This window comes from Artemia sp. Qi Xiang Cuo, chromosome 6 (assembly GCF_049724085.1).
Source record: "Artemia sp. Qi Xiang Cuo chromosome 6, ASM4972408v1, whole genome shotgun sequence".
In the NCBI taxonomy this organism is placed as follows: Eukaryota; Metazoa; Arthropoda; class Branchiopoda; order Anostraca; family Artemiidae; genus Artemia; species Artemia sp. Qi Xiang Cuo.
In genome coordinates, this window is record NC_142799.1 from 28571505 (window position 1) to 28597932 (window position 26428).

General features: G+C 36.1%; 2 protein-coding genes across 5 annotated transcripts in view; one reads left to right on the plus strand and one right to left on the minus strand.

Moving 5' to 3' along the window:
* The window catches only part of LOC148951081 (transmembrane ascorbate-dependent reductase CYB561), a 105351-nt gene that overhangs the window by 19893 nt on the left and 59030 nt on the right, over positions 1–26428 (plus strand). The gene's annotated exons all lie outside the window — the stretch shown is intronic.
* LOC148951082 (protein Fer3-like) lies at positions 1768–20919 on the minus strand. 2 transcript variants are annotated; one of them, XM_089090127.1, is made up of 3 exons: positions 20715–20919; positions 4658–4799; positions 1768–2097 (listed from the first exon to the last, which is right to left on the minus strand). In XM_089090127.1, exons 1-3 carry the CDS (start codon positions 20891–20893, stop codon positions 1879–1881), a joined length of 540 nt encoding a protein of 179 aa, XP_088946253.1. In that variant the 5' UTR covers positions 20894–20919; the 3' UTR covers positions 1768–1878. The 2 variants fall into 2 exon arrangements, with proteins under 2 accessions (XP_088946253.1, XP_088946254.1); XM_089090128.1 differs by having other exon boundaries at positions 20787–20918.

A 26428-nucleotide genomic window follows, 5' to 3' on the forward strand; every position in this document is an offset into this window, starting at 1 on the left:
ATGAAAACTAGCTCTCATATTTTGCGACCTTCTATAGTAGCTCTTTTCATATTTGCTGTTATTTTTGGTTTATTGAGCCAGAACTGAAATTCAAGACGCTGAAGTAGAAATAAAAACTTTAACACTCCCCTTAAAAGCTTTAAGAAACGTGTCATGCACAAAAAAAAACTTGTTTACGGTGTCTGGAGCCAGCACTGAACGCTTAGCGGTACCTAGTAGTCCTGTATCATGATAAAATATTTCTGCTGCAGTACTTGTTGCTGGCAATGACAGAACTTTTCTTGCCAGAGCTGCAATCTATGTCAGCCGAGTCAAATATCCTTTCCAAAAGGCAATGGTTGATTTGATTGCATTAACCAGGACAGAATCTTTTGATCTCCTGGCATGGGCTGCCAAGCTCAGACATAAATCTACTTGACGATGAATAAAATTATCATCCTGATTCGGTTCGGCATTATCGCTGCCCTGACCTGTCATCTGATCAAGCAGCTTCCTTTTCTTTTATATCTTACCATAAGAAGATGCTCTTTTGAGAAAACCCACTAGCCACATTCGCACTACCGGTTAGGGTAGCTGATCCACTGACATCACCAGAAATTACAACTTCTTTATGGCCCCTTTCCTTCTCGTACGAAAAAATTTGTGCTTTATTAGCATGTTCGCCACAAGTTAAAGTGAAGTGACCTAGAATGTTGATTGGACAAATTCGGTTCACAGGCGATTCGATAAAGTACCTTATGTCAGCCTCCAACACTAGCCTCTTGAATATTTTGGAAAAAAGTCTCATTCTCATCAGTAGTTCGTCAAGAAGTTATAGTGTGCTGTTGAGCAGAAGCAAGATGAAAAAAATCATTTCTTTCCGTATGTTCTGGTTCTAGTAGGCAGCATCTCTCCACCTTTGCCTATTATTCCCAGTCAGAATCCCTTTCTTCTCAACTTGCGGTTTTAATTCATGGTTTGGATGTAAATCAGTCATGATCAGCCTTGTTATTTTTTGTCTTGTTTTTCGTCTGGGGACAGCCTGTCTGATGATGCGCTGGATACCCTAGGTGAAAAGCGTATTGCGCTGAGGTATAGACACACTTTCGCGTGACAAATTGTGCATTTCAAATTCTGCCAGGTTTATTGCCCAATATTTGGAAAATAGCTACTTTTAAACATTAGTGAGTATATAGTTTGCCAAAAACAAATGATTGCAACAAAGAGCAGATAGATAAGTGAAAGATAATCAAAAGTCCCTAACAAATGAGTAAATTAAAAAAAAATTGAGCCCAAAATTTTGAATGCACCATTTAATAGTGGGCTTTGCCTTATATTTGCCTCTTAGTTCCAAAAAGTAATGTGGCGCCTGAAATTCCGAAAGGCCGCCGTTGCCGACCATAATGGCGGGACGCCAAAGTGTTTGCGGCAGTCGTTCGCTGATATATTTTCGGCAGCACAACGCTGGTTTCCGGCACGGTTTCGGGGAGTAAGAGTGAGATGGCACAGCCTGTCAGATCAGCACAAGAAGTAAGTACATTTATTTAATGCCAAAAATACATAATAGGCCACTAATTACTCCAAAAAATTACTTAATGCCAAATATATACTAGTATATTTGTGAATAAATTCCCTGTTTTCAGTTAAATTGCTGAAAAAAATTTGAAAATATCCCAAAGTCGAATTCAAATGGCTTGTACATTGACAAGCAGAAGAATTTGTGAGATTCTCGTTAACAGTATACAGGAATAAGAATTATACCTTTCGATTTTAGTCCAAGACTTTGAAAGTAATTCAAAACTTTATTTTGGGCAATCTTGAACATCATAAACTGAAATAGAATACTTAAAAGCAATTGTGGTACAAAAACGACTAGGGATCATTTGATCATTTTCCCCATTAACACCAGGGCTCCTTGACCTGGGTCCAGGGAAACGTGAAGATTGTCTCTGTTGAATGGGACTGTTGGAAGACTTTGGTTTGGAAGATCGGCTCGTCTTTAGTCATTGAAGCCAACGGCTCTCCATTGAGCAATTCTGACATGAATTTGATATATGTAATTGCCAGTCTTAATGTTTCGATCCTCGACAATCTTTTTTCATATGCGAATGTTGGAACCTGAAATATTTAAGCAATGTATTGCACTCTCCTGGGTTTAAACTTGAAATTTTGTAATGGTTACAGTTTTTCAAATTTAAAATATGATAAATAAGCGAGTATTCATAGATTTGATTCGGTGGGAGGGGATAAGCCATTTAGGGGAGATAGGATTCAGCTATTGAAAAGGTAAATTTTTAACTTTTAAATAAACGAAAAGTTCTAGCCAGAATTTGACCGCAGAGAAATGCAATGCCTTGAACAAAGGCGTGAACACGGGAATTGTGGTCGTCTCTTTAAAAAAGATTTGGCAAGTTTACTAATGTTTCTATAATAATTCTCCTTAATGCTAACACATAGAAGGGTAAAATGCAAAACACTAAACACCATTTGTTCATTCTCACGCAGGGTTACCACCAAGAGGGAAAAATCAACAACATGTTAACACAAATAATTCGAAAATTAATTTACCAAATGTCATTTCTGCAAATCTCGTTTCTGTAAATATCGGGTGTATTTGGTATGCTTTTTAGGACAGCCCCCCCCCCCCTGTGAAGAAATGGAATAAATTTGTCAGAATTCAATGTTTTTTGCGGAATTCAAACGTGTCCCTGAATTCAAGGAGTTTCAGAAGTTTTGTGAAATAGCTGAGCATGCATTTCTATGCCCGTTCGCTACTTACTGGTTGGCATTTGCGGCGGTCACCCAGAGACTGGTCGAAGAATGAACTGCCCTGAAACTGTCTTTTACTCTCCATTTGGTTGAAAGTCGGGATCAAATGGCTGTGTAACTTTCTGCAGATCTGAATGATCTCAAAGTATAGCTCTGCTGTCTTTCTCAATTACGTTCTGCCAATTGTGAACCGTTGGAATCTGAAATTCAAGACCACAGAAGTAAAAATTGACAAACTTTTCAGAAGGATTGCGACAATTGGTGAGGAATTATTACAAAGACTGGCTTTTGGCTATTTTTTCAGTCTTTGCACCGGATTTCTCAGACGAAAGAACTGAGTGAAAGAAACCGGCTCCACAGTTCTGGAACTCAGTTTCTAACCTCAAGTATGACATCAAGAATCCTGCTTTCCTTGATCTGCCCACATTCGTGAGCGGCAGTATGTCTTTGCCTTGCACCAGCGCTTCTGCCGAACATCAATTTTCAACAATAAAGTTATTTCGGACGCCTCGAACAGCCAGGATGATTTCCGATATAATGTAGGTGAAACACGAAATTACAGAAATTTTGTGTATTTCTGCTGAGCTGATCATGCCAAGAAACGGAAGGTTAATCACTTGAATAAAGTGTCTTGGTCATGGCTTCTAATTTTTTTTTTCTGTGATTCTATTCAGAGTTATTTCAATATTGAAGGATCTTCGATGTAATATGGACTAGATTAACATCCCTAATTCTTTACCTAAAATAAAACTATGTAAAAAATTTGTAGGGTCCTTTCCGCTTTTTTTTCCAATCGGAATCCTGAAGAGAACTGTTTTCAACTGGCTAGGTACTGTGTTGAGGAATTGAATAATTGTAAATCGCTTCAGCTGGCCATTCCCAAGCAATGCTTGACGGTAATCGGCCGTTACACGACAATACAGCAAAGGTGAACAAGAGAACCCTATCCCAAATACTCAATTAATCTTCGTGCCGGGGTGGCGTTAAGGGTGTCTTCAGCCTTATCGACGTGGGGTGGTCAGCAGAAAGGGCCTCTCCAACTGACTGCGGGATTCCAGCCTGGTTCAGGAATTTCCAGAGACTGTCATTCGACCAGAACATGGGCCTTCCTCTTTGATGTTTCCATCCTCTACTGATTGGGTCGAAATCATGAAGAATCCGAAAATGTATCCGGGGCTGGATTGATGCTATTCGTTGCAAAAATAACTTTCGTTGCCGAAGCAAGTCCAGGGAACATTATTTAAGCCTCTAGCCCAACCATTGTCACTTTATGTGGACTTGGCACCGGAAACCTTGACCAGATTGTACACACAGGTGGAAAATATGGTGGCTATTTCAAATATGGGGTAAAAAAAAGAATCCTTTTGCTTTATGACAAACCAAAACAATATCATTGAAATAACGACGTACGTGTGTTGTACGAAACAGTAGTGTTTTATTAGTAAGGAATAAGTAGGCCTAGTACTTTTTGGTGGAACTTACTAGCACTGTTAAGTTTATTCGAGTGGCAATCCCGCTTCGTGTCTTATTATTAAATGAAGTTTCAAGGTTGCCAGAATCCATTTTGCGATGACATAAGACCTTAGCTGATGTCGAATAAGGCTCATTGAAAATCTGTAAAAGGTTTAGAACCTTAATTCTATATCATATCTGCACACTAGATGGGAGAGGGGGAACTCCCCTCAGTGTTTGGCTGACAAACATTCTTCATAGAAATATGGCATGAAGATTCAATATTTAGGGATTTGAGCCATGACCCCCTAAAACAAATATTTGGCATATTCCCAAGGGTAGACACTAAGTGCCCCTTTGATTTGAGTGCTGTTTGTTAAACAGAAGAAAACGAAAATCAGCAAGTTGAAATCCTATATTCAACAATCGAAAAATAATTTGAATAGAAAGTTTCTACCTTTCGTCTTAGTTTGTCAAAAGCATCGTTCAGATTGAACATGCGTCGTCTTTCACGGACGTTGGCTGCTCTTCTTTGTGCCAAACTAGCTATCCTCTTTCGGGTTTTTCTCTGATTTGCTGCAGTATGAGACTGAGTTGGCCTAAAAATAAGTACTGCTGTTCATCAGATTAAAAAATGATAGTGATATATTTTTTAGGGGCTAGTGTCGGCAATGATGTCATTCTTGCAAGCGAAAGAGAGAAATTGTAAATAAAACAACCTGTTGTCTATCGATTTAATGCCAGGAAAAGTGAGGTGCAAGGATTTACACACCCCCCCCCTTTTTTTGCGTAAAAAATGTCATTAAAATGTTATTGTTTTGGTAATAAGTCGTTACAACAGACGTTTTCATTGTAAAATCCCACCTCTCCCGTAACATAGTGCTGAGCACGGCTTGACCGTATCCAACACTATGATTACTGCAGGGGCGGCGCAGTGGCCTTGTTGTTTACTCTAGCTAAAGCCTGTACAGACTAACATGACAATTAGGATTCAATATCATGGTCGTCATGTGTACCTCTCATGTTCAGAGGCTTTGATTCATGGAAATATATTGGATGTTTTTTCCGGCAATCTTTTCAATGAAAACACACACACACAAAAATCATTTTCTCATGAAAATGCTAAAAAAGATATTTCTGAAAAACAGCAGGGGAAAAAAATTCGTTTGCCCCCCCCCCCCCAAAAAAAAAAATTATACCGCTTCTTATATGTGACAATTTCTGATAAATTATCCCTTGGATAGTAATCCAAAGCCCCCTCCCCCCTAAATGAAAATAATTTTAGTTGCCTTATTACGCTCTTCATATTATATTTTATCACCTTAAAATGTCTATATTTTAAATCTTGTTCATGTAGATGTTTTGATATTGTCTTGTAATATTAGCCCTTACCGACTAACGTGACAATTAGATCAAATATTGTTGTCGTCACGTGTACCCCTCATATGTGGAGATGTCGATTCATAGAAATGTAGGGGAGGAAAATATAGGAAATGTAGACTAAGAGGGCTATTTTATTTTTCGATGAAGGAATGCTATTTCTTTCCATGAACTGCATATTAAAAACTGCATATTGCTCATCGAGCTTTCTTCAATGTATTTTATTGAATTTATAAAATTATATTTAAAATGAAGTCTCACCAAGTAGGCCAGGATTTACGAAAAGACCCAGTAGGCTCGAGACTAGGGGCGCACAATGCCGAGGGGTGCAAAAAAAAACATTGAGCAATTTTTTTCTTAACAAAAACTGGACTAGTGTTATTTACCGTCAAAGTGCCACGTGTGCTTTGCTGCTCTGCTGCCTATTCATAGAAAAGTGATTTTAAAACATCATAGGAATTCCGTAGCCGCCTATAAACTGTCAGATGTCTCCCAAGAATGGAAGGTATAATATATTTGTTATTATAGTAATAAAATATTAATTTAGAGAAAGGGATCCTTTATATTTGGGATCCATAAGTCCATTATATTTAAAGTTTTGTATTCGTGTTATGGTTTCGATAAACTTTGCCTTTCAAAATTTAAATCTTTCTATTTATTAAAGAAATGAAACATCGGCTTGCTTCTCTAACTGTAATAAGCTGCTGCTGAAATAAAGCAAATATGAAGTTGAAATTTGAAGTTACCCTCTTGTGAAATCTCAAGGTTTTTGCAATTTTTCTCTGATCTCCCATACTTTCTATATTTCTCCCAATCTTCCGCTTTCTTAATTGTCCCCATCCCCTTTAAATGCAATTATGCGCATGTTGCTTCTATAAGCCATTTTCGATTTGAAGACCCAACTTCAGTTTTCTTTGTTTTTGTGTAATTTATCCAAAACATTCAAATTACACCCTTGTAAAAAAAGCGACAGCAAACGAAACAAACTTTAAAAAAAATGTATGAATATACAAAATCGTGGACGACGGAAGACTCCTGAAAAAGCGCAAATAGTTTTCTTAAAATCACATATTTTGAGCAATTTATTTCCTGCAATGCTATTTAAAGGGTATTTATATTTTTTTTTTTTTGGGGGGGGGGGAGGAGGGACTTGTTTCCATTTGTGGATCAAATTCCAAGTTCAATTAAATTCTGCTGGTGTTTCAGTTGCGTAAATAAAGATGCGCAACTATCTCGATGGTACAATTTTCATCAGTTTTAGATTCACCAGTAGGCCATTGCTGCTGGTTTAGACATAGAAGCACTTAGTCTATCTAGCGTTTGGCGTTTCTTGCCATTTTTTCAGTGTATTAATAATGTAAAATTAGTTTAGTTAGTGTAATAAAGCAAAATCAGTGCATTAATACATTAATTTTGCTAATTTAATACACTAATTAACTGACTTATCTGAATTTCTAAAAAAAAATGGGAATCACGAAAAAGATACTGAAAACTCTAGTTGACGTTTGTGATTTCTTAAGACACTGGCTTACTCCCTTTGATTTAGGCTTAATCAGTGTCTTGATAGCTTCCTACAAAGTCTCCGTTGCAAATGCATTTTCTTAGAGCGATTCTACAATTGTGGGCCAGCACTAGTTCTGTCACCAGTTAGGGTAGATGATTTAACAAAACAAATTGATAGAATAACTAACTCATATACATTTATTTTTTGTAGAAATGAATGTTAAAAATGAAGAAATTTGTGCGAGCCAATCAGAGGAATATGAATACGAAGAGGAGCTTGTTATTTTGAAGCTAACTGATACAGTCAAAGAAGCAGTTCTTGAATCAGAAGATATCCAAATCAATATGGTTGGCTTTGAAACGGGGAAACCTTTACTTCAAGTTGGTAGTCGAATCCATGAATGTGAGCTTCAGGGAGTTGTTGGTACTTCAATGATTTTCTTAGAAAAAGAGAAGCAAGGTGAGGTTGATATAGTGGTGGAGAAGGCCCTGCCAAATACTCTAGAGTTTCAGTGCTGTGTACAGAAAGAGATGACAGTGAAAAGAATGTTTGTGAGAAAGAAGGCCAGTGAAGAGTAATTTGTGTTTTTTATTTGAACTCTGACAGTTATCGTATTTGATTTTATATTTCTTACCTTTGATGTTTTAGAATAATAATGGCTATATGTTTACAACAGTGTTTTTGTCCTACTTAGAAAGGGAATTTGAAGCTTTAAAGTATGAAAAACTAATTAAATTGGATCAGGGAAATTATTACGAGAGGAATTGTACCATCGCATATATTTTGACATAAACATGCAGGAAAGGGTATGGGACTTGATTTGCACCAGGTCGAAAGTCAATCTTTGGGATAACAGAAGCAATAAGCTAGTAAAGATCTGACTACGGTAAATGGTAACCGAGAAAACCCGGTTTTCAAGAACACTGTTAATTATGAAAAAGTTTTCAAACGGCTCTGATTTGAAAATGGTAAATAAGGTTCAACTGAATAGCAATTTATAATCACGAAATAAAACTTGGAAGAACACCTTGGAAATGATAGCAAAACGAAGTGGAGAGCATGGCATTGAAGTCGCTATTACCGACAATCTTTTACCATATTATTACAATTCCCTATCTTAAAACGGTGGAAAATTGCATCTTAGCAGCGGTGGTAGTCATGTCTCCTTTTTTACGCCATTGCTAGTGGGCTAATGGAAGGTCATAAAGGGATGACGAAGGGCTGTTTCGGAAGCTAATCTTTAAATCTGCTGCTCTTTTAAGTCGCAAAATATCCTGCCACAACTAGGTGCAGTTTGTGTCCATTTTGGGGCACCAGGACAGCACTTTTGCCCCTCAAAAGGAAAATGGCATCGAATAAATAACCTGAAATGTCCATTCAATTCAAAATTTTTTAAAAGCTATGTATTTATCGCTACTTTTTGGGAAGATATAGGAAGTGTCCCATCACTTGGCTATTATTTTTGTTTATTATGTAAATTTTTCGCGTAACCATCCAGATGTGATAGACACATAAGATTTTATTTCTGTGGCATCAGTTGAAGTTATCGTAAGAGTATCAGTTTATTGTAAGAGTAGAAAGGTGTTTTTTTGACGTAATTTTTCATGCAATGTGATTTTGCTATTGGTAAGTGGATTTTCCCTCAATGCCCATTGATAATGGGAGAAGGGAGAGGAATGATTTTTCTACCAAGAGGAAAGATGAGGATTGAAGAAAGTTCAGGAGCATTGTCTCCTAAATTTTGGCTAAGAAGAATTGAAAAATTAAAGTCTCCAAAAACTCCGAAACTTTTTTAAAGAATTGCAAAATTAAAAATTTACAGTTTAGGAAGATATATTGCTATGCAGTGACGAAAATATCTCCAAAGTTGTAGTCTCTACCTTCCCGCATATCATACTGCTGCGACATAATCTAATACGCCTAATGCTCCCACCATGGGATAACATCAGTTGCAGTAGATATACACATGATTCTATTACTGACAGGGTTTGTGACAATTGTGTGTTTGTAATAATTGTTACAGTAGAAAATGCACCCTCACCTCTCCTGATTGTATCATATATTGCCCCTAGATGTGGGTTCGTAGAAGACTAAAAACACTTGAGCAATAAAATTATTACTGTATAATATCCAAATTGTTTTTATCAGTCACGCTATAATTTTTATTTGGACTGTTCTCTGTATTCATAAATTATTTAAAAGTAATATTTGATATCGAACAGGTCTAAAATTCTTTTACAATCAGATACAGCATAGGTCTGATGATTTTGATGGCTAAAGGAACTCGTTCACAAAGAAAACGAAACATTGCCAAATGCAAAACAACAGATAAATACATTAGCTAGGACTGTAGATGAGGCCATGAAGGGGGGGGGGGATGTTGATGAATGCATTTGTGAGTGAAACGGTTATTATATTTAGAAAGACCATGAAGGAAAGCATCGAGTAGTGTGTTCACTTAGTCTCTAAGTTAGTGATGGAAATGGAATCATGTATATATTTACTTTAGTTGCAAATCAGGGAGGTTGCTCTCGCCCCCTGGACTGGGAATAGTTTTTTTTTAAGATTGTACTTACATTTACACGACTCTTTCGACACAAACATCTAGGCACCGACCTCCCGCCTCCCTACCTTTTCAAAATCCTGGATAGCATCGAAAATTCCCGCCGAAAAAATTCAGTATATTTCTCAATAACAAATAATGTATATAAACAATTGGCGAATTGTTTAGCTTACAACCCTTACCCCTGGGCCTCTGGGGGGTCTTATGATTCCTGGAGGTAAATAAAAGTTCAAATAGGGATAAAATCCTTTTAATAGATAGTGATAACTTTCACAAACAGTGAAAAATTTCACCAAAATACTAGATATTCGGTCACATATGCCGTGACCGTCATCAGTAGTAAAAGTTTTAAAGTAAAGTTGTAAAGCTTTACTACTTATGACGGTCACTGCATATGTGACCGAAATATCATGTATTTTTGTTAAATTTATCACTGTTTGTGAAAGTTATCGCTGTCTATTAAAAGGATTTTATCCTTATTTGAACTTTTATTTATCCCTCATGGAAAGGCAGTGTGATCTCCGAAATTATCTATGATTCCTGGAGGAATAGTTACTGGACCTTTCTACTATGTTGACCCAAGCGCCAATCTCAAAATTTTGATCGGATGTCATTTGGGAAGAACGGGGCGTGGGAGGAGAGCTAGTTGCTCTCCAATCTTTTTGGTCTCTTAAAAAGGGCACTTGAACTTTTACTGTGTTTGAGTGAGCCTTCTCCAGATCTTCTAGGACCATTAGTTCGATATGTTCACCCCTGAGGGAAAAACAATACAAAAATCCATGGTCTTTCTACTGAAAAAAATCTATAATTTCTAAGATAGGAGTTTGAAACCTGTACAGTAAGGTTTTCTGATATGTTGAATGAGATGGTGCAATTTTTATTAAGCTCGATTGTGTTTTGTGGGTATTTTACCCCTTTTTCGAAAACTTGCAAAATTGTCTGGGGATCATAAATTTTTAAGGGTAACATTAATGAATTTTTATATTTTTGGAATCAGCATAAAAAGCCTTTTGATTCTTTTGATTAATTAATTGCTATCAAAATTATTGTCATAGAGTTTTGGTTACTATTGGGCCGAATCGCTCCTTACTTGCTGCTCATTACAATAAACTGTTGAAAGATAAGCAGGGAGAGACCTTGACCTGTCGTAGGTGCTAGAATAATAAATTTTTTTGATTCTCTAGGTGCTTTTAACTCAGATATAAGAGCATTTATATTGCCCTCCCCTGAAATTTTTTTCTTGCATAGAAAATGATGAGTTACTGCTTATTACACAAAGGTTGATTTCACAGTACCCGATTTTTAATTTTCGACCTGTCCTTTAGCCCCCCCCCACATCTCTTATGATTAAATAAAAGCAGAAGTTAGTTCATAAAAACACCTTTTTGAAGATCAGCGAGCATCATCAAGAGAATGTAATTTTGCTCTGTATTTCTTTATATTGTTAGCAAGTTGTCATATTTGTTGTTGATATTTATTTTTGTATATGGACTACAAGAATGTATCCAGGATTTTTTTTTCGGGGGTGGGGGTACAAAAAAAATTCGAAAACGCATCAAAATTTGTTTGAGTCGGACAAATATTTTGAGGAAGGGGGTCAACCCCTCCCCCCGGATACGGCCTTGATGGACTAGGCAAGTACACAAGAGCTTGTTTCTGTGGCCCGAAATTTTGACGGAGAAGGATATCATACCAATCAAAAGAAAATACAATTTATGACAGAAAAATCATAAACAACGAGAAATTCTTAGAGAGACACGACCCCGGAACTCCCTCTCCTCGATTAGAATTTCTGTGTGGTCATGTTCCATTTATGCGGTGCTCCAGTTTAAGAAGAAGTGAACAAGACGTAAATGTATATTTATTTTTTTAAGGGACCAAATTTCCATGTTTGTAGGTATTTGGATCTTTGAACAGAGTGGGCAAACTAATTTTTTTTTTTTTTTTTTTTTTTTTTTTTTTTTTTTTAATCAACACTTCCTTGTTCGGAATTTGTCACGATTTTTCAAATCCTAGGGAAAGGACCGTTCTGACCAATCTTAGGCGAGGGAAACTCCCGAGTAGCTTGCCTGTTGGTTTAATCTCCTTTTTAACTCCTCCAATCTACCATCCTGTGTGTTATACAGTGACCAGGAGTCTGCTCCAAGTATTTGCTCCGTTGTAGAAGGGTTAACGGTTATAATTTAAGATGCCAAGAGACATTAGCTCTTAGTTGCTACTCATTTTTGGACGTGTTTTATCCAAACAGCTCACGATTTTGCTGTTAACGGCGTTTCACAGTTCACATTAGAAATCCACAAATTCCAGCAAAAATCCACGGAATAGCACCGAAATCCATGAGTGTCCCACAATCAAGACTTTAAAAGTTGAAAAAATAACCTGTATTAAGATAAAAAACTGTTTTTGGAATATCTGTTTTCTACTGCTACATTGAAAAGCAAATATGACAATTTTCTAACAATATAAAGAAATGCGGAGCTAAAATTACATTCCCTTGATGATGTTCGCTGATCTTCAAAGAAGTGGTTTTATGAGCTAATATCTGATTTTATTTAATGGCAAAAGAGGGGGGGGGGCTAAATCACAGGTCGGAAATTAAAATTGGGGCTCTGTGAAATCAATTCATGTGTAATAAGCAGTAATTCACCGTTTCCTATACAAAAAAATTAGGGGAAGGGAAACAATAACAATCTCTTACCCGAAAGATCTAAAATGGGTGTATTTTAAACGCCTTTATTAAGCTTTGTCAGTTTAAGTGGAGGACCAAATCTTCAAAGATTAAACACTCTTCTACGGCTAAAATACGGCTGTTGATTGCCTTGCAGGAGGGCTAAGCATGATCTTCTGTTACTACGTATAGGGTTATCAACAGGCCATACTTCGGGTCAAAAGGACACATTTTCATCTTCGAAGAAATAATGACCTACATGGGTGAAAAAAATGACCCATTTCAAGATTTGCCCCATTTTTTGTAAGTAGAGCATTTCTGTCGCTGATCTGATTCACTAAATAAAAACTGTAAACAATTTTTTTTGGAGGGGGAATTGGGGAAAAGACATTATTTACCCCTTTGATCTGATTTTTATGAACATGGTGTATAGCACATATAAAGGCACTCTTGAAACGAATGACATCCCGTTTTTATATATTTATAAGATCGGAGAAGTATTGAATTCTTAAGGTTCTGAGTATGTAATTGTATAAGGGGAGGAGAGTCCAGCCTTCCCCTAAAATCTCAAACATTATAAAATAAACTAGTTTGTTTTAATGTTTGATCCCACCCACTGCAATTTGGGCCCACCCAGAGTAAGCTCCTGTCTGAATATTAGTTGAAATTAAAGGATTTTTTCATTTTAGATAGTTTTATCAATGTATCTTTCTATTTGAACTTCGTCATATATTTATCTTTTTAACCATATTGTTTTTCTCTGTTGAAAATAATCTATGCTTCTTTTCTGTTGAGTCTAGCCGGGCATATGAACTGATTTTATGGGCTGGGAGCTTTACACGCCCTGTCTCCCTCTCCCGAAACGTTAAGGTTTGTAGGATTTTTCATTAAATTTTTCTATGATAGGATTTTTTTTATATATATATAGTTTTTGATAAACTTGTCCTTCTCTCACTTTGCCTGACCGCTGGGGCCAAACTACATATCGGGGACTTCGCTTGACATACCAATGCTGTAGGTTATCATACTGTTTATGATGAGTAAAGAGCTAACCTTTACATAGATACTGGTAAGGGAGGGGACCCGGAGAGGTGATTCCCCCCCCCCTGCCTTGGGAAAAAGAAGACAATTGAGACTTCGCTTTGTGACCTAGGCTACTGCGTATCTGCTCTCCTCCTCCTTCGATTGTTGATCTCTATAAAAATTAAGTCATTATATTTTAATGAAGGTATTTCTACCTATTAACAAATTTTAGGATTTTAGTTTATTACCATCACACTTATTTAGTGGAATTGAAATCACATTGAGCAGCCATAATTCGTCATCAAACAGTTCAGGTAGGCTAACGAACTGTAAGTAAGGAGCGACCCGGCTCAATAGTAACCGAAACTTTAAAAAAAAACAGAGTTTTGATACCAATAGATATATCAAAAGAATCAGATTTTTATGCTGATTTCAAATATATAAGTTCCATCAAGTTTAGTCCTACCCATCAAAAGTTACGTGCCTGAGAAAATTTGCCTGATTTTCGAAAAAAGGTAGATACACCCCCTAAAAGTCATAGAATCTTAATAAATCACATCATCAGATTCAGCGTATCGAGAACCCTATTGAAGAGGTTTCAAGCTCCTATCTGCAAAAATGTGAAATTTTGTATTTTTTGCTAGAAGAAAGATCACGGATGCTTGTTTATTTATTTAATTTTTTTCCCCAGGGGTGATCGTATCGACCCGGTGGTCCTAGAATATCGCAGGAGGGCTCATTTAAACGGAAATTAAAAGTTCTAGTGCTCTTTTTAAGTGACCAAAAAATGGAGGGCAACTAGGCCCCCTCCCACGCTCATTTTTTTCCCCAAAGTCACCCGATCAAAATTTTGAGATAGACATTTTGTTCAGCATGGTTGAAAAATACATTGACCATGTCTTTGAGGATGCCTTAATCCCCCACAGTCCCCTGGGGAAGGGCTGCAAGTTATGAACTTTGCCCAATGTTTACATATAGTATTGGTTATTCGGAAGCATGCAGACGTTTTCAGGGGGATTTTTTCTGGGAGTGGGGGGTGGTGGGTGTGTCGGGGGTTACGTGGGAGGATCTTTCCATGGGAGAAGGGACATTGCTATGAAGGGGGCGCGGATTTCCCAGTACTATTTAAAAAAAACGATCAGAAATTAAATAAAAAAAAACACGTTTTTCAACTGAAAGTAAGGAGCAACATCAAAACTTAAAACGAACAGAAATTATTATGTATAGGATTGGGTTCGCCCCCTAGTCAATACCTCGCTCTTTACGCTAAAGTTTTTTTTAGTACTTTCATAAGAGCTATTTATTCTAATTAACAGCCTTTGAAGGGGTCATTTTTAAAGAATTAGAACAAAATTCGAACTTTAGCGTAAAGAGCGAGGTGTTGACTAGGGGGAGAACCCCATAATATACGTATTAAAAATATATGAATATCGAAGTTCGTTACGGAAGTTTATTCGTAAGTTACGTATATTTATTACTAATAAAACCGTTCGTAAATAAAATTAAAGAACTTTCGAGAAAGCCATTTAACCAAAAAAAGTAAAATTAATATGCAAATTTTGTTTTAATTATTCATGTACGGTGAGACAAAATTAAACCCTGCATTAATTCAAAAAAGTTCAGAAATTAAATAAAAAAAAACAAGTTTTTTTAACTGAAAGTAAGGAGCAACATTAAAATTTAAAACGAACAGAAATTATTCCGTATATGAAAGTAGCTGTCCCCTCCTCAACACCTCGCTCTTTACGCTAAAATTTGACTCTTTGTCCCAACTCTATTTTCAAAACAATAAAAAACTCTGGCGTAAAGAATGAGGTGTTGAGGAGGGGACAGCCCCTTTCATATACGGAATAATTTCTGTTCGTTTTAAATTTTAATGTTGCTCCTTACTTTCAGTGAAAAAAAAACTTGTTTTTTATTCAATTTCCTTACAATGCTCCTTCATTTCTATTGTGTTTTATCAGCAGTCCAAATAATGCAACATTTGAAGTTCAAAAACTTACGAAAGAACCCATGAAAAAGAATATTGAAAAAAAAAATTCAATGAGAATACCTACTCTTGACGGGAGTTAACTTTTCTTAACCTCAGTGGAAATCAAGTTAATGACAAATGAAAGATTTATTTTCGAAGAACAATTTATTTTCAACAAATTTAAGCAACTTACAGGGTTTGGATTTTTGTTACGCCTTGAATTCAATTAATTTTTCTACAAAAACCTCGTGGGCTGCTGCATATAGGCCTATTAGAAAAAACCCATCTCGTCCACAAAAACGAGTTGTAAAACCTCCAAAATATAATTCTATCTATTCTATTGTAGATACAATTTTTTATGTGTTCATGCCCTGGCATTTACTAACTTCACTTTGTTTCGGAGCCTTTTTTTTACTGAGGAAATAAATAATAGCTAATCATTCAAATGGTAGGAGGGGGGGAATATTGGATGCTTTTGATGGCTCTAATAGTTTTATGTGTTGCAAAACAATTTAAATACCAACTAAATAAATAAAAAAATTAAATGTACTGAAAAAAATCCACAGTACAGTTGCGTTTAACGCACAGCAAAATTCGAACAAAAAGTCAAAAGTATTGACTTTGTCGAACAAAAAATGACAATAAAGAGAGAACCTGGTGTCAAGACCATATTTCATAGGTAGCCTTTAAGTATCCTTACAGATTGATGCACAATTTTTTTTATATTTATCTAAAACTATTTTTACCAGTATATCTCTGATTGGATCAAGAGCTTCAAATTGAGCTTTTAAATTTTTTTCTCTGCGATGTTGCAGTTGCCTGCTAGTTCCAGTGGCATCGATTGGGATATGGGAAGACATGGTACCTTTCCCCCCGCTAGATTTTTCGCCCAGCCTAGATTTTGAAAAATAAATTTTTTGAGTTTTCTATTTTATTGAAAAATACCTTTTTTGGAGTATTTTTATCGAAAAATATCCCTTTTTGGTACTGTTATTGAAGAAACTACAGACTTGCCCTGTCTAAAGATTAAATATACATTTGTACCCCACATATACAGTCCTTGCTATACAGATAATATTCCACCCATTAAAAAGATAAGAATAAAAAAAACAAAACACACTGACTTCATAACAAATAAATAGACACTGCACTTGAAAAAATAAATAATAGCACTCTATATTTACATCATTTACAAACTGCACACAGCAGTTTGCATACAGACTGTGTGCAACTGCACACAGTCTACTGCACACAGCGCACTAATAGAGGGCACCAAAAAAGGTGGGAATCTTTCATATTATGACTCATTTAATGAGGTTATAGCTTCCTTGAGGCTAAACTGAAGCTCTGAGCGATTCTTGAATTTCATGGCCATAGAAGGAACAGAAGCAGTTATGTAGCAAGCCTCAAGAAACATAAGCCAATTTTTTATATTTTACGTAGTAAAAATTCCCCAAAACAGGGCAGTATATTAAATGTAGGGAAGAGCTAACGAATTGAAAAGATACGCAAGAAGATATAGGTTGAAGAACAATTTTGCAGCAGCCATTGAAGCATAATAATCCAGTAGTGATTCCGCGTAAGATGTGGCTTATCAGGCGTTGATGGGTGTGAGAAAGAGTTGAGCCGGTGGAAAGGTCCAGATAAGTGATACTTTCTTTTGAATGAACAAGAGAGGGACAAAGGTTCACAGAGAATGATGGGATTGGGTCACTTTCACGTAATTTAACAGCAAAGAAGTGCCACCTCCCAGCGCTAAAACCGAGTCAAAGCTTCAGGCATTCGTCGTGCCAGCTTTGAAAATTTCAGAAAGTTGATAAATAGTTTGACTGACGTTAAGGATATCATTGGCATTTAAAACGAAAGAGTGGACGCAAGAAGACGCTAGAATGCAAGAAGATGGAGAATCTTCACTGGTCTGAACGTCATTGTCGTTAAACAGAACAGACGAAGAAACTACCCTTTGCCGGGGTCCTTCTTGGGCAGGGAATCTTCTATGTCCGGGTGTCAGTTCGTTAGATTTTAGATTTTAGAGATCTTTAGACAGGCTTTAAGAAGAGAGTATCCCATATGCCATGAAAATCCTTAATGATGCAGCGATTTTCCTTTTTTTTCAGAGACACTAAATTTTTGATATTTTCGTCGAGATCAAGAAAATACTCTTGCTTTTAAAAATCTATAAAGTCTTTGTTAGGACCAATTAAGTGTCTGTCGTATTGGAGTAAGTTTCTAGTAAAGCGCGAGTGGACCCTTGAATGTTACGAATGGGAGCTGGGGAGGAGCAATACCTCACCTATAGTTTACATTTTTTTTTATGTGAACATGGGTTTTCGTTCCTCCCAAAAAAAAGAGAGGGGTTACTCTCATTTGTGAAGCTAACCCTTTACTTTCACCACTAGATTGTCCTTTTTAAATCACTGGAAACAGAAATTAATTTCGACTAGTTAATATCCTATTGAGGTTTTCGATGTCAGGAAATGGTATAAAAGCTTTTATTTTGCTTAATTATGTAGATTCATGTAAATAGCAATTTAAAGCAATCTCTGCACTTGTTTTCAGGTTCGATATATTGATATAAATGTGAGTGCAAACTGCACGAAATTAAACTGCGCCCAAGTCAGGGGAATGGTCACTACCCCTTTGACTCTCCGCTAATACCACCACATAGTGGTAGTATCTGATGTATTAAACTACGCGTATGTGATTTGTTAAATGAGCACGCTTTGAAGGCGAATATCTCAACGCGGGACCATGCTATAGTAATTCCAATGCTGTAATTCTTATTGCGATTTTTTCGCTCTTTTCAATGGGTTACAGGCTTTTTTCCAAATGGTCAAAATTTGTTTTTATAGTTACAATTTTTTTATATGTTGAACTTGAATAGTAGTTATTGTTTTCAAATTAGTATGAATTGCCAATTTTTTCGCACCAAATATTTTCTTTGAAGATATATTTTTAAAAGTTTGGTTACTATTGGGTCTAGGTTTGTTGTTTGCTAGGATGCACCTACTGTTGAAGCCGTGATTTTTTTCTTGAAAATTAATTTATAAAACTTTTTCCACAAAATAAGTCAAAGAAAAGTAAAGAACTCCATTAAACCAAAAATGAGCAAAAATAGAATCAAATGATCTATCAAGCGTAAAACTATCACAAATCATCAATAAATAATTGAAACTCAAAAACGAACAGAAATTACAATAAATAACCGAGTTAAGCTCAAACCGAGTAGAACTTAACATGAGTAGGGCTCACAACCCCTTTGACTTCCCAAAGCCAGAACATAATTTGCACTTTACTGAAAAAGAATACAAATGAATGTGCCTTGTCAGTTTAATATAAATATGCTCATATTTATTCCTTAAAATCTTAATAATATTTGTTTCATTAAAGTTATAAAAGTGAAAACGTTTAAAATTTTATTTTTTTTTTCAGTAAAGTGCAAATTATGTTCTGGCCTTGGGAAGGTATATGAGTTTTGAGGCGTACTGTTTTGTATGGTGCTTTGTATCTTTGGATTATCTTGAATAAGAAAGACTGTCTCAAAATTTCTATTGGATGCTTTTCAGGAAAAAAAGACGTGTTGGGGGGTAGCTGTCTTCTGATCAGTTTGACTCTTAAAAAGGGCACTACAACTTATGATTACCAATCCAATGAGCCCCCTCTAAATTATAAACTACCGCACTTTCCATAAAACCCTTACACGCCCTCAGGACATAACGTACAACCCTTGCCCTTAAAAAATTAGGGGGGGGGGGTGTCTTCCTCAAAGACATAATTTCCGGACCCTTCAACTACGATGAACAAAATTACTATCTCCAAATTTTGATTGGATGTGTTTGGCGAAATGATGAGCGCGCGGGGAGGGGGGGCTTATTGCTCTCAATCACTTTTGACTCTTAAAAAGGGCATAACTTCCGATTTCAAATCAAATGAGCCCCATCTAAAGTTTATACGAACACCTATTCCATAAAAACCTATATTCCTCCAGGGCATAACCTACAATCCAACCCCTTGGGCACGGGGGGGGGGGTTATCTCAACCCTAGAGGTATTGTTATATGTTCTTTGGACTATTTTGAACAAAATCGTTATCTCTCAACTTCAATCAGGCGCGTTTGATGAAAAGAGGAGTAGTTGGGGGGAGGGGGTCTAGTTGCCCTCCATCACTTTTGAATCTTAAAGGGGAACAAGAACTTCCAATTTTTAACCAAATGAGCCTCCTCTAAAGCTTATACAGCCATCTATTCCATAAAAGCCTTGAATCCCGTGGGGGTTTGTTTTAACCCCAAAAGCCTTGTTTTATGATATTTGGACTATTTTGAATAAAATGGCTATCTAAAAAATTTTATTAGATACATTTCGGGAAAACCCGACGTGTGTCTGGGGGAGGGAGCAGCAACTCTCCGATCACTTTGACTCTTAAAAAGGGCACTAGAACTTCGGATTACCAATCTGATGAGCCCCCTCCAATGTTTATGTAACCAAGCTTTCCAAAAAAAAAAACTTTATATGCCCCCAGGGCATAACTAACAACCCTTGCATTGAGGGCTATGGGAGGGGGGAGGTTGACATCCTAAAATACATAATTTCCGGACCTTTCAACTACACTGAACAAAACTGGTATCTCAAAATTTTTATAGGAAACGTTTTGGGAAATGATAGGCGTGGGGAAGAGCTATTTGCCCTCCAATAACTTTCGACTATTAAAAATGGCACTAGCCCTCTCGATTTTCAGTCGAATGAACCCTTTTTGAAGGTTCTACGACAACTTTTTCTATACGAAAGGCCCTGGTCTAAAACCAAAAAAAAAAAAAAAAAAAATTATACATTGTGCCAACATCGCTCTTTACTTAGGCCTCGCTACTGAGACTATCCTCTTTTCTAGAAAGGATAGTCTCGCCTTGCAGTTGAGACAGGACTCTGCTTGCGAATCAGCGGACGTTTGAATACTATGTATATAGGATAGTTGTACTATTTAGTGGGTAAGGTGGTAAGCGAGGCAGAAGACACTAGATTTGATGTTTAACGCGGATTTCTTGTGAGATGGCCAAAGCAGAAGTTTTGAACTGGCTGACTTGAAAGAGAAGTATTCGCCAGTGTTTTGTTCTCTGATGATTAATCAATGTTAAGAGTTTATTTTAGTAGTAGTACTGGGTATCTAATCTGGGTCTGAGAGGCGATCCCGATATATCATGATTTATGAGATTGTTTCCACATCCTCTTACAACTTGCGAATGATTCACCGTTTTTTTTTCTTTTCCAAAGAATCTGGCCCCCTTCCCCCTTCCAGTAAACTCCCAAATCTATATGCTTAGCAGAGCATAAGCAAGAAATGACCACTTTCGCTATTACCCTTTGAAGCTTGGAACCCCTAATCCACCTTAATTAATGAAAATGTAGCTTACTTTGATTCTTGCGATGATTTTGATCTCAAATCAGTTTTAACGTTATTCTTTTCATTACTGCTATAGCAATACCTAGTTGGTTCGAGTTCAAAACACTGTTTTCTGAGCGTTGTCGAGCTAGGATAATTACAAGATGAACAATTATCAATGGATGCTATCCCTGCATAGTAAGGTAGCATTCCTTCACGCTTAGAATAGAACTGAAGCGAAATACTGTTCCTTCTAAGGTTTTTCCCTGAATGTGGGCCCCGATTTATAAGAAATGCCAGCTGACGCTCTGCCGTCAAGTTTTCTAATATGCCGTAGTTATTAAAGAGTGATCATGGAAATTTGCCGAGATTATTAGTTCTGCAAGCTGACGCTTTGCAGTGTGTTACTGCTTTACTGCCTTTTTTCCGCTTTGACGAGTTGAATTGCTTTCGTTATTGTTTCCAGTTTGAATGATGGAAAACTTCTCCGGACAAAAGTTAATATTGAAAATATTATTTCCCCCCTCGTTTTTCTGCTTAATGCGATAATTTGTACTATTTTTCTTATTAAGGCGAGTAGTGAGTTGCTTAGGGCAATTTCAAAATGTTAAATGTCCAATGTTTCTCCTTTCTTTTGTACTGTTTAGTAATTTTGAAATTTTGAAGAAAAAACCGGTATTTAGATCAGGTTGGAAGCCAGCAGACACTCACCTATTGTTTTTTATGGACAGAACGAAATTTTCATTTTCATTGTTCATCTTTTGAGGAAGTTATCCTATTATTAAACGATGTACTATCAGGAAGGGATAATAGACTCGTAAATTTCATGGGAACGTTCAACTAATGTGTTAATTCCTCGTCATGTTTAGGTTCAGGTAATTTTGGGAGCTCCCAAGAAATTACTCCATTCTATTATTGTATTTTAGGCATTTTAATCCTCAAATGGTGGAATTATTTTCTGGAATATAATTTATGCTTTAGAATAGTAATTATTCTTCCATCTTTTTTTGTTTAATGTGATAACGGTTTTGAGGTTTGAAATATTTAGTAATGTTTTAAAAAATTGCTCGTCAAAGGTTTTTTCTCTTTTTTCTTTAAAGAGAATTTTTTTCGCTTTTTTTTAAATTTAGGTTGGCATTTTTTATAAATGAAAAATAAATAATACTTGCAGCATTTTGATTTTAGGCTATTATGATTTTATTTGTGGTTTTTGCTCTTCACTCTGAAGTTCATTAGCTGAAATGGGGACCTTTAAGCATTCCAGGGGACTTTTTTTTTACCAATAGCTATCGCTACTCCCATTCAACTTTATTTTTTGCGCATTTTTACTTCCAAATTAGTAATTCTTTCTTTTCGAAACAGAAGCTAATTTTGAGAATAGTGGTTTTTCTTCTAGCTTTTTGGTCGCGTTGTAAAGTATGTGTTATTAGTTCGAAGCTTGAAAAAGCCTCAAATTAAATGAAGTAACATGGAAAAGCTACTATCGAGAAAACAGCGAATGTAAAATTGCACTCTGAACAAAGCAGTTTGTTAATAAAAAAAAAAAATAAGATAAAAATTTATAATTGGAGCGTCTATTTGGGTGAGGGGGAGCATTTATCCCTTCACTAAATTTAGGAAATTACCTTTCTTTTGAGTTATTTTTTTATATGAATTCTGAAAAATTCCTCCCGTGTAAAATTTCTCCTGCAAAATCCCCCCCCCCCCTCAAGGAACTCTCCTCTCCATGAAAAATTCTGTCCATGGAAAATCCCCCCCCCCCCAAAAAAAATCCATATATTACCCGATAATAAATAGCCTACTATATGTAAATAGTGGGCAAATTTCATAAGTTACACTTACAGCCCTTTCCCGAACAAAATGGAACAAAATAGCCCTTTTCTTAACCAAATGGCTATCTCAAAATTTTGATCGGATTTTTTGGGAAAAAATGTGCTTGGAAGAGGGGGGAGGGGTTTAGTTGCCCTACAATATTTTTGGTCACTTAAAAAGGTTACTGAAACTTTTAATTCCCTTTGAATGAGTCCTCTACCGATTTTCTAGGGCCACTGGTAACGGTCCTAAAAAAAAAAAAAATTGTAGATAGGAGCTAGAAACCTCTGTAATAGGGTTATCTGATACGCTGGACCTGTTGGTGTGACTTCTATTAAGATTTCTTGACTTTTTGTGGGAATTCTCCCATTTGTCTAAAATCAGGGAAATTTTCTCAGGCTCGTAGCTTTTGATGGGCGACATTAAACTTAATAAATTCTATATATTTGGAATCAGCATAAAAAGCCAATTCATTTGATGTACTAATTATTATCATTATTTCTTTTAATTGGATCTTGAGTTAATATTTCGTCGAGTTGCTCCTTACTTACAGTTCACTACCTAGAACTATTTGATCCTGCCTTTTCTCATTCAAAATAGCCAATCATAGAGTAGCAGAGTGTCAGCTCTGATTTCAATGGAAATCACATTTTTAAACTTGTTTCCCTCTGTAGATCTTAGCCTTGACCTTAAGTTAGTTGTTTGTGATGGAAGGGGGAATTTTAATTTCATTCAAACCGAAATTGAAAGGTACTTATTTAGTAGCCGGTAAACACGCGAGAAGTGAAGTTTGTTTAATGCTAATGAAATAAAACAAAGTATGATAAAAAAAATATAATAGTTTAGAAACACATTTCGGCTATATATTTGCACATTAGGGGGTTGGGGTAAAGCATAGCATATATTAAAAACTTAACCTAACTTAGGTACCTTTTTTCTCCCTAAACCCAAAAAAACTCAAGTTTAGCCTAAATATAGTTCCCGGAGTGAGAAATACCTTGTTTATTCAGCATCTCATAGGAATTACCGGGTAATGCCTATTTGATCTTTGCTTTTCTCGAGTGGCTGTCTCGCGTGTTTACCGGCTACTAAATAAGTACCAATTAAAATTTCTAGGGTCCTTCTTAAGTAGCCAAGGAATGACCTCTTAATCCTTGTCAATATGATGTGTTTTCGATTGGCTTTGTAGGCTGACGGATTTTGCTGTCTTTATGTCAATATTCAACCATGGAGGCAATTTTATAATTCTCATGTTCGCCATCAGAAAAAAAGGGCTACATTTTGCGAAAAGAAAATCAGAAATGAAAGGAAAATGAACACCCTCGTTTAATTGACTACATTTTTTTTATATTTTGCTTGAGCTAAAAAGGATGTCGAAGCATATTTTGATAAAAGGGAGCTCAGTCATAGATATTGCTGCTAGATTGAAACGAAACAAAAATAGAAGGATTTTACTTATAGGATTACATCTCAGACCAAATTTGCCATTTTGACGGCAAGGAGCGAACTAAATGGGCCTTTGATCGTATTTAATAAAAAAATAATATTTTTTTCAACTAGAATTTAGGATCAATGTTAAAACTTGAAACGAACAGAAATCACTAAGGTGTATAAGAAGGCTATCCCCTCTTAAAACCCTCCCTGGTTACTCTAAAGCCTTTTAGTGCTATAAAAAGGCGGCACTTGTTAGCAATTCAGAACACACTCAAGAAGTGTAGTTAGGTTAATCATAAGGAAATATACCAAAATATGATGATAATATAATACTTTAGAAACAAAATTATGGAAACTACGACAAAGAAATATGGAAAGCAGGCCACGCAGAACGCATTATATTAAATATCTAGCCAAACCTAATTCCTAACCACCTGTATATGTTAATTATTTAATTAAAATGTAACTACATTGCAGTTTTTCTCACTCAAAATAAGCAAATTATAACCGATTCCGGAAAGGCAAACCGGTATTGTCAGATCTTACACAGCGTAATTCTTGAACGTGTTCTGGATTGTTAACAAGTACCAAAAAAGCTTCTTATTCTAATTTAACGCCCCTTGTGTTTCAGCAGTTGTTCTTCGAGAATTGGGTGAAACAGTCAAATTGCTCTCCATAGCGTGGAGAGCGAGGGGTTGACGTGGGGGCAGTCTCCCTCATATACGGAGTAATTTCTGTTCTTTTCAAGTTTTAATCTTGTTCCTTACTTTTAGTTGAAAAAATTTGTTTTTTTAGTTGATTTGTAAAAAACAATTGTATTAAAGAACGAACTCTCAATTTCAAACAGTTCGTGGTAACGAACTGTAAGTAAGGAGCGATCCGGCTCAATAGCAACCGAAACTCTAAAAAACGGAATTTTGATACCAGTATATGCATCAAAAGAATATAACTTTTATGCTGATTTTAAATATATAGGTTTCATCAAGTTGAGTCTTACCCATCAAAAGTTACAAGCCTGAAAAAATTTGCCTTCTTTTCAAAAAAAGGGAAAACACCCCCTAAAAGTGATATAATCTTGATGAAAACCAAACAATCAGATTCAATATCATAGAAAACCCTACTGGAGATTTTTCAAGCTCATATCTGCAGAAATGTGCAGTTTTGTATTTTGGCCAGAAGAAAGATCACGGATGCGTGTTTGTTTGTTTTTTTTTTCTATGTTTTCCCCAGGGGTGATCGGATCGATCCAGTAGTCCTAGAATATCGTGAGAGGGCTTATTCGAACGGAAGTTAAAAGTTCTAGTGCCCTTTTAAGTGACCAAAAAACTGAAGGGCACCTTGGCCCCCTCCCACGCTCATGTTTTACCCAAAGTCGCCCAATCAAAATTTTTAGATAACCATTTTGTTCAGCATTGTCGAAAATCTAATAAATATGTCTTTGAGGATGACTTAATCCCCCACAGTTCCTGGGGGAAAGGGCTGCAAGTTATGAACTTTGCCCACTGTTTACATATAGTATTGGTTATTGGGAGGTATACGGAAGTTTTTAGGGGGGATTTTTTCTGGTAGTTGGGGGTGGGGTCGGGGGTAACGTAGGAGTATTTTTCCATGGAGGAAGTTTTCATGGGGAAAGGGAAACTGTAATGAAGGGGCGCCGAATTTCCCAGCATTATTTTTAAAAAATCAGAAATTAAATAAAAAACGTTTTTTCAATTGAAAGTAAGCAGCAACATCAAAACTTAAAACGAACAAAAATCATTACGCATATGATTGGGTTCGCCCCGTAGTCATTTCCTCGGTCTTTACACTAAAGTTTTTTTTTGTACTTTCATCAGAGCTATTTATTCTAGTTAACGGCCTTTGTGATTCAGAGGGCATTCTTAAAAAATTGGAACAAAATTTGAACTTTAGCGTAAAAAGCGAGGTATTGACTAGGGGGCGAACTCCCTAATATACGTAATAAAAATATACGAATATACAAGTTGGTTACGTAAGTTAATTCGTAAGTTACGTCAGAACAAAATTTCGAGAAAGCCATTTAGCCAAAAAAGTAAAATTAGTATACAAGTTTCATTTTAATTATTCATGTACTGTGAGCAAAAATCAAAGTTGCGTTAATTTAAAAGCGTTTACAAATTAAATAAAAAAATAAGTTTTTTTAACTGAGAGTAAGGAGCAACATTATAAGTTAAAACGATCAGAAATGATTCAGTATATGGAGAGGGCTGTCCCCTGCACAGCCCCTCGCTCGTAACGCTAAAGTTTTTATTGTTTTAAAAAATGAAGTTGTAAAGCAGAGTCAAACTTTAGCGTAAAGAGCGAGGCGTTAAAGAGGGGACAGTCCCTTTTACATACGGAATAATTTCTGTTCGTTTTAAGTCATAATGCCACTCCTGCATTTCAATTAAAAAAAAATTGTTTTTTTATTTAATTATAGCAATGAACGAACTCTACTATAGTAAAAAAAAAAAAAAAAAAAAAAAAACTCTAAATCGTGAG